We start from the raw sequence: 9,065 nt of genomic DNA, 5'->3' as shown, positions 1-9,065 counted from the left end.
CCTCCACTGCAGTGCCTAAATATGGGCTTCCTCCGCTCCAAATATGGACATCTACGTCACGGCAGGAGGCTATAAAACGAGCTGGGAACCCTCTCAGCTCAGAAAGAGCCCTGAGAGTCCACAAGAGCAGCTGACAGCGCAGAGATAGCGATAGAGAGACACACATAGAACTCCCTTAGAGAGAAATGTTACAACAAAAGTAAAAAAAAAAAAGTCAATTAATACAACATCTGTCCAAGAAGGTCAAATCCTGATTGGATAAGTTATTTAATACGTAGATCTTTTTTTGTTTTTAAAAAAAAAGCAAAATTATTTTGTTAATTCATCTGATGAATCATAGGGAATGTGTATGCAGGACAGAGCTGATTTTTGCGGAAAAGAAAAGTGGATCTTTACTGAGCGCTGAGAGACAAAAAAAAACCTGGAGATCAAGAGCCACGGAGCTGAAATCGCATCTTCCTCAGCATCAGCAGAAGTGTTGCAGCGCTCCCTGAGCTGGGCGAAGTGATTCCCCTCCACCTGCGAGGCACTGCTCAGTTAGCGCGCATCCAGCCTCCCCTGCATTCCCTGCCAGCCACCAGCGCAGCCTCAGCCCTGCAGCTCCAGCACCAGCAGAGGATGGCTGCAGCCAAGACCGAGATGATCCTCCCTGCCCTGCAGATCTCAGAGCCCCTGAGCTTCCCTCACTCCCCAATGGATAACTACCCTAAGCTGGAGGAGGTGATGATGCTGACTTCTACGGGGACCCCCTTCCTCACTGCTTCGGCACCCGAAGGCGCAGGCTTCGGATCCGGGGAACCAGGGGAGCAGTACGATCACCTTGCTGGAGGTAAGAACTGGATATATATATTTCTCTTGCCGCTTTTTTTTTTTTATGCCGCATAAAAAGCTTAAACAAAACGTGATTTCATTTGCTGAGTTATACCAAACTAAATGAAATAAAAATAGTTAAAACACAGCTGCTTTACTGTGTTCATGATTCATGTTTTGTGTAGCAATACACAAATAATAATGATTGTTGATAAAGCTACAGATGATTTAAAGTCAGGCAAATAGTTTTATCATGGACTGAGGTAAAAACTTTTATGCTGAAAGTGGACTTGCTGTTTGCAACTAAATGAAGTAAAATGGTTGGGCACAAAACAGGGACACATCAAAAGTCTAATAATGAAAAAAAAAATGAAAGGAATTTAAAAAGAGATAAATGTAAATGTAAATGAATTGATCATCTTGAATCGCTGTTTGTCTCTCAGGACTGAAACACTGCTATGTCATTGTAAGCCTAGAGACACTCCTGTAGCTCAATTCAAATTGCATTCCTAAAACCAGCTGAACTGCAGTTTCTGTAATCAATTGCCTCGGGCTGTGTGTGTGTGTGTGTGCGTGCGTGTGTGTGTGCGTGTGCGTGTGTGTGTGTGTGTGTAACACAGGAGGAAAGAAAGAATGAAAGAGAGATCGACAATGTCAGAGCAGAGAAAAAATAGAGAAAATTTGCACAGCAACTTATGTTGAGATGAAGAAGAGATTGAGTTTAGGGGCAAACGTAATTTTTTGGATGGGGGGGGTTCTAGTGGGAGTGGGCACTAGACTGATTTGTCACAGCAAAGTGGGGTGACACGCTGCCCACTGCTATGTCAGGATTTCCCCTCGCCATCTCTTCAGGTATTGACAGATTGATTAATGTCTCCCTCTCCTCTGTGCTCTCTGCAGATACATTGCCTGATATCCCCTTCAACTGTGAGAAGCCAGAGCAGTCCTACCCCACCCAGAGGCTGCCCCCCATCTCGTACACAGGACGATTCACCCTGGAGCCCGCCACCACCTGCAGCAACAGTCTCTGGGCAGAACCCATCTTGGGCCTGTTCACTGGTCTGATGGGCAATATTGCCCCCTGCTCCACCACTTCCTCGATGGTTTCACAGACCACCTCGTCCACCTCTTCATCCACCTCAACCTCCTCCTCTTCGACTTCCTCCTTGTCTCAGGGCTCCAGCCTCAGCTCCTCCATTCACCACAACGAACCCAACCCCATCTACTCAGCCGCCCCGACCTACTCCAGTCCCAATTCCGACATCTTCCCAGACCAGGGTCAAGCTTTTGCCAGTGCAGCCGGAGCAGTGCAGTACCCACCACCAGCCTACCCAAATGGCAAGACCTGCAGCACTAGCTTCCCTGTGCCCATGATTCCTGACTACCTCTTCCCTCAGCAGCAAGGAGAGATCAGCCTGGCGCCCCCTGACCAAAAGCCATTCCAGAGTCAGTCAAATCAGCCGTCCCTCACTCCTCTGTCCACCATTAAGGCCTTTGCCACACAGACTGGGTCCCAGGACTTAAAAAGTGTCTATCAGTCCCAGCTGATTAAACCCAGCCGCATGCGCAAGTACCCTACCCGGCCGAGCAAGACACCTCCCCATGAGAGGCCCTATGCTTGTCCCGTGGAGACTTGTGATCGTCGCTTCTCACGCTCTGATGAGCTGACGCGTCACATTCGCATCCACACAGGTCAGAAACCCTTCCAGTGCCGCATATGCATGCGCAACTTCAGCCGCAGCGACCACCTGACAACACACATCCGTACTCACACCGGTGAGAAGCCCTTCGCCTGCGAGATCTGCGGCCGAAAGTTTGCCCGTAGCGATGAGAGGAAGAGGCATACAAAGATCCACCTACGGCAGAAGGATAAGAAAGCAGAGAAGCCAGGAGCAGTGGCGGTCTCGGCTCCAGTACCAGCCGCCTCTCCTGTCTCCAGCTACCCCTCACCCATCACCTCCTACCCTTCTCCAGTGTCTTCCTACCCCTCTCCAGTCACTTCCTGCTACTCCTCTCCCATCCACACTTCCTATCCATCTCCTTCGATCGCCACCACCTACCCATCCATGTCCATGTCCAACAGCTTTCAGTCGCAGGTCGCCTCCTCCTTCCCCTCCTCAATCGCCTCCAACATCTACAGCTCACCTATCACCACCCCGCTATCAGACATGCAAACCACCCTCTCCCCAAGGACAATCGAGATCTGCTAAGAAAGAGCACCTCTCCTTCCTTATAGTACTTTGAGGGGGAACGAAATCAGCATCAAAAGACTTTGTTTTACTCTCCCAAAAAAAAAGCACTTTTCTGTCTGCTCACCGCGCAGCATTGGGTGAATCTTGAGATTTACCTGAAAGAGAGAAAAAGACACATGTCAAGGACTGGGCAAAGACGGAAGATGAAAAGGGATTTTTATTTTCTCTCTCGCTGTAAAACAAATGCAGCGCTTCAAATGCAAAAGGGACTGAACAAATAGAGAACATAAACCCAGCACTGGCATTCTCTACCATTAGTTACATGAAAAACCCAGAGACACACGGTTTGCCAGCAGTCATGGTGCTGAGGCATCTACCTTTGCAGGCACTTAGTACAAAAGACATTGAATGATATACATAAGCTACCCGTATATGTATATTGTACATGTGCCATGTTTAATTTCTATCATTCCTTGGTACCATCGATGTGAAAAATTATTTGCATATTTGCATTGTATTTTATTTGAAGTGAGCAGGGCCATATTTTTATTTTATTTTTTACATACTTTCTCTATTACGTAGTGATGATGCTGTGATATGTTTTGACATTGTTTGAAAAAAAAAAGAAGCACTTAAGTATTCAAGCATGAGTAAGAGTGATGTTAGTTTCTGTTTGTAAATATCATCCACTGGTACTATCTCTTTCTCTCTTTCTTACATGTGACATATTGCTCAGTTATATGGAAAAAGAGAGAGAAACAAAAATATCTTAAAAAACAAACTAAACAAGACACATACTCCCGTTATTTGGTGCCTTTTGTGAAGCCTTGCTGATGTTGTGAGTCGGCTGCGCGTGAGAGAGGATGCGCTGCATCTCGCCTTAAGGGTGGAGGGAATATTTTTGTTACAGAATGTAAGTCATACTCAGAGAGGAAACAGGGATGAGCTATGAGGGCACCGCTTCATTTCATTAGAATGTAAGCAAAAAAAAAAGAAGAAAAACTATAAAGTATATTTTTGTAAAACTTAAGTGTAAATATCCTCATCTTCAAGAGCTGGAATGTTGAAGTTACCTACTGAGTAGGCATGGGATTTTTTTATTTTTTTTGTATGTTATATACATGCAGTTCATTATTTTGTGGTTATCTTAATTTTGTATTTGTGTTTGTTAAAACAAGTGACTGTTTCTGGCTTCTAAACACATTGAATGCGCTTAACTGCCAACGGGATATTTGGTGTACAAGATATCCTCAAAGAAATGAAATATAAATAAATAAAACAAATATATATATACATGCATTTGTTTCCATTATTTATTGATCAACATATTTCCATTCTCACCATCATTATTTACGATGCCCGTACATGAACATAACATATTCCATCTTTTTTTTTTTTCCAACATCATTCCAATTATGTGTTGATTTATACCTTTAATTTGAGAAAAATCTGCACATCTTGTGGCAACTCTGCTGTTCTCCAACTGAACCCCGTATTACTGATAACAGTAGCGCATGACTCCCATGCCTATAAACAAAGAAGATGGGGGATTCTTATCTACATCCGACATGCTCTTGAAGATATTACACTTGATCTGAACTTCTATTTAATTTTAGATTTTATGATACACATCGATCCTTCCTGCTGAAAACAGAGACTTCCAGCAATTTTAATCATCAAGCGCAACATCAAAAACATTGATTTAGTTCTTCTCCTGTCAGAGATGTGATGTTTAGGTTAGGCTTATTGATATACATGGGGCTGTTTTCACAGAGTGCAGGTGAAATCTATGCTAATTACCCTATTCTCTGAAACTGTGGCTGCGAGATGCTGTCACCTCAGAGAAGGCGCTCCAACACACAACTGAGCAATATCTGTGTAGGTTAGCGTGAACTGTTGCAGCCGAACAAGCTGGCTCTGAAGGTTTAACCGCTGAGTCGCTTGGTCTATCAAGCAGAATATAATGATAGCCTTGTCGCACAATCATTATTCATCTGCCACTATTCACGAGGCGAGAGATTCTTGCTGCATGTTTGAGTATGAAAAGGGAAAAAGAAAACAGCTTTGCAAGTTCTCGCTCTGAGCTTTGGAGCAATTGTGTGTTGTGGAACGCAGTAACCAACGCTCGCAAAGGCAAACACGGCTAAAATAGAACGCAGGAAAACAAGTAGAGAGTGATGGAGGGGAAAGAGGAAAATAATTAAGATAATTGGTCTCTTGATCCCAAATTGACTCTTCAAATTGGGTCGGTTGACTGTGTCTGCGTGTGTGTGTCTGTGTGCACACGCATGCATGTGTGCACATGTATGCGAGCGTTTGTGTGCATACGCAGCGGCTGTCTGAGGATGTGTAGCTGCCGTTTTGTGCCGTGTCTCCACAGTACTTACAAACGGACATCACCCACATGAACACCGCTAAATAACAAAGACGTTCTCACACTGAGAAGCACATCGAGTCATTCAAATCTCACACATCCTCGTGCGGCTAAAAATCCTGAAATCTGTCATTTCCTGTCATTGTTTGCAGAATTATTTTGGTCGCTGGCTGCAAATCAAGAGTCATTCAGCAGCTTTTTCAATCACAACTTTTTCATGCCATGCTCCTAAAGAAACTCTTTCTCTCAAACGCCACAGACGGTGTTTCTCTCAGCCCTTCCCCGCTTTGAGGAAACAATATTTTAACCGGTCTCGTCGGCCAATAACAGAATTGCTTGAAGGACAGATGGCCAGTGGCTCTCAGAATATGAGGGAATTGTTTGTCCCATCATATCATCTTACAATCATTCAAGGCTCCTCCTCGCACATCAAAGCTCACGTGCTGGGTCTGTTCTGTTTGGGGAGGTGTGTGAGGATCCGCGAGAGGAGTTGGGAGCGCTGTTGCGTCGTGGCTCCGCGCTGTTGTAACTCACAACGGAGGCCCCTCGCCCCCCCCCCCCCCCCCCCCCCCCCCCCAACAGGCTTCCACTTCAAGAGCCCTGCCTTTGTTCAAAAATGTATTTGTTCTCTTATTCTTTTTGGGAACTGTGTAAAACAAAAAAGGAGGAATAACAGAAAGAACTCTTCTCTCCCCCTCCCACTCTACTACACCATCCCACTACCACCTTCCTTCCGTCTCTCTTCGACTCTGTCCCTACCTCTCTCGCCCTCTCTGGTAGTGCCTATTTTGGTACAGATGCTAATGACCCCCCCCCCCCCCCCTTTGCCCCGTATTCTGATGCAAGGTCTGTCTACACTTTTCCTTTCATGCACATACAAATGTGCTCTCATTGCCTCTTTGCCCTCGGGCCTTCTAAGATGCCTTTTTGAAATATGCCGTTTGATAAGCACATCATTGGCTAAGTCCCCGCAGTGATTAGATCTCTCTTTAATGTGAGAGACTTGGGAAGTGACTGAGGGGCTTTGGGACCAGCAACTATCTGTTCTCCTCTGTCATCAACCTGTGACATCTCCAGGGCCCAGGGGGGAGGGACCAGTGTTGGGCAGGATGATCCGGAGTCCAGCTTGGTATGTATAGAGACAGCTAGCCATCCTCTGTTTTTCATCACCGCATGAGATTAAGCACAGGAAAGTTGCCTTCATACAGACACAGTGCGTCCTGCTGGAAGGCCAGATTCCTTTACTTCATCACAGGGATATGACAAGAGGACTGCTCTTTAATGTCTTTTAAATATGGTCCATTGATCTCATGTTCAGAGCCTTGCTGGGATAGTTTTGATAATTTTTTTAAAATCTCTCAAAGAGGAAACACTGATACAGTCGTCAGGCACGTTCTCCTGTTCTGCCTCTTGCACCTGTTGAGCTTTTTTTTCAGAAAAATGCTCAACAAAAAATGTTGAGCCTTTTTGAACAAGTAGGTTATATTTAAAGTGATAATCCACTCACATTTGCATTTCAAGTCGATTGCAACATATAAAACACACAAAGCATTCAGGAAATAAAGTCAGCACATCATGACTCGGTGGGGGGGGGGGGGAAACGTCATCATATGGCCACACGTCTGCGCAGATTAAGCGCATGCCGTAAATGACACACCGACAACCTGAAACAACGGACGCCCTACTTTGCACATCAAGGCGCACAAGCACATAATAGATGATCAAAAATGTCACAAATTTACTCTCCATTTCTTTTTTAAGATGTTTGAATCTTTTACGCTGAATCTGTGCCTGTTCAAAACACAGGAGATGCAACAGCAGCGCAGCTCACAAGCATCTTTGAAATGATTCTGTGGCACATAAAAGAGATTTTTCACGCATCACTTCCACAACAATCTACAGGTGTCCTGGCAACTTTAGCTCGACTTAATAAACCATGCTTGTTTGAAGTGCGCGGCTGTGAATAGACAACAAAACAATGCATGCTAAAGTACCTCCAAATATGACACCTCTTCAACTCGGCATCAAGTGCACTTCAGTTTCATAAAAGGCACCTGTGTGGCTCTGAAATGCAAACAAGCCCTCATAGGTCTTTATCTGTTAAGGCTAGCAAGTGAGGGGGGGGGGGGTTCTATGCATATGCAATCCCTGAACGGGGTCTCTGAGGCTGGGTAAATAAACACTGTCACGCCTCTCCGAGACCCGTCTGCATTTATCAGAGCGACGCTTGTTCTGCTGCAGATGCCACACACTTCCAAGTTAAAAGTTTCACGCGCAAGCAGCTCCAAAATAACAAGAGTTCAAATAAAGCATTTAATGGAAATGGTGATATTAGAGAAAAGTCTAAATCGTTGCACCATTGTGGAATGATCTGGGGGAGCAGTAGCTCAGGGCATCAGGACTTGGGCTTGGAGACCATGCTTGAACGACCAGAGTGAACGATTGCAGACCAGCATGGACCATGTGAGATTAATAAAGGGAACTTTCTTTCTTTCTAATTTGGAGATATTAGTAGTGGAGGAATAGATTATTTGAGTGCTGTACTGTCCTAATTTTACAGCAGAATTATCAACAGTTGCCCATTTTATTCTGCTTGATGCAGGAAAGGTCACAATATTTACTATGTAAGAGTTAGGAGCATTAATAAAAAATAATTAATAAAAAAAAAAACCCTGTGCGATCCGATCTGGGCACCCTCTGTCTCACTGTCATACATCAAAAGCTGAAATGAAGAGAAATTTAGAGACCTAATAGAAATTCTGTCTCCCACCCTCCAGAATCCAGATGAACCCTGCAGTGACTTCTCCACCTGTCATTCAGAAGAGAGCGGCCAGGTGTCTGCTGTGACTCCACAGCCACCTGTTCTGCAATCACACAAATGATCCGGCGAGTGCACTGCTTCCCCACAATGCATCAGCCCTGGCCACAGCTTAATCTGGTCCAGTGTGTACTCTGTCCACAACCCACTTATCAGGTAATACCTGTGGAGCAAGTCAATAACACAATAATGCAATCTGACACAGAGATGGCATTTCACAGGCAGAAGGAAAAAACAACAAACAATACATCTGGTTCATAAATGAATCAATGTGAGCAGCGGTGACAAGAGACATCCTTTGTCTCAGTGCTTTATCATTTTGATTTACATGGACAATGACATCTGGTGTTGTTGCTGCTCTGCTTTCATACGACACCAGCCATTATAAAAGCAGCTGCTGCTAAGCCTCATTTAAAGGCTGTGCCTAAATCGGGAAAAAATATCTATCATTTCATAGTACAGATTGATTGATAAGCAGGTAGAGGGCTACTATCTCCTATGGCTGCATATTTCTCTACTTTGCCAGTCTTTTGTTGCCCCTGCTCCAACTTGTTTGAAAAGTATATACTTAACCAGTAAGGTGTCATCAGTCTCTGGGATGACAGCACAATGCACGAAGGTGTGGGTGAAATAAGACTTTGCCCAGGTTTCCTGTCCCGCCCCCTCACTACAGCTGTCCTCCGTGTCTGATGAAAGCCTTGCGCAGCTATCTTTGTCCCACAGTGATGAGGTGGAACTAATAACCTCTTTCACGCCAGATGATGTCATCAGTGTGCTGCGCCTGTGGAGCACAGGATGGGACAGACACCTGCAGGGCGTTTCGGCTTGACCAGCAGCATGCATGCATGATGTGTGGCTGGCGTTGCAATGG

General features: G+C 45.0%; 1 protein-coding gene across 1 annotated transcript; it reads left to right on the top strand.

The window, feature by feature from the left end:
- The first annotated feature begins 618 nt into the window (after positions 1–618).
- LOC137915844 (early growth response protein 1-like) lies at positions 619–3,020 on the top strand. The gene is made up of 2 exons (XM_068758964.1): positions 619–829; positions 1,711–3,020. Exons 1-2 carry the CDS (start codon positions 619–621, stop codon positions 3,018–3,020), a joined length of 1,521 nt encoding a protein of 506 aa, XP_068615065.1.
- Positions 3,021–9,065: the final 6,045 nt, after the last annotated feature.

This window comes from Brachionichthys hirsutus, unplaced genomic scaffold (assembly GCF_040956055.1).
Source record: "Brachionichthys hirsutus isolate HB-005 unplaced genomic scaffold, CSIRO-AGI_Bhir_v1 contig_1478, whole genome shotgun sequence".
Lineage (NCBI taxonomy): Eukaryota > Metazoa > Chordata > Actinopteri > Lophiiformes > Brachionichthyidae > Brachionichthys > Brachionichthys hirsutus.
This window is presented reverse-complemented; position numbering and strand designations above follow the sequence as displayed.

Excerpts from the sequence above, each read along its gene's own strand:
- LOC137915844 (XM_068758964.1), top strand. The coding sequence starts at position 619 with ATGGCTGCAGCCAAGACCGAGATGATCCTCCCTGCCCTGCAGATCTCA. Across the intron at positions 830-1,710 it reads GTACGATCACCTTGCTGGAG|ATACATTGCCTGATATCCCC; the intron begins GTAAGAACTGGA and ends TGCTCTCTGCAG.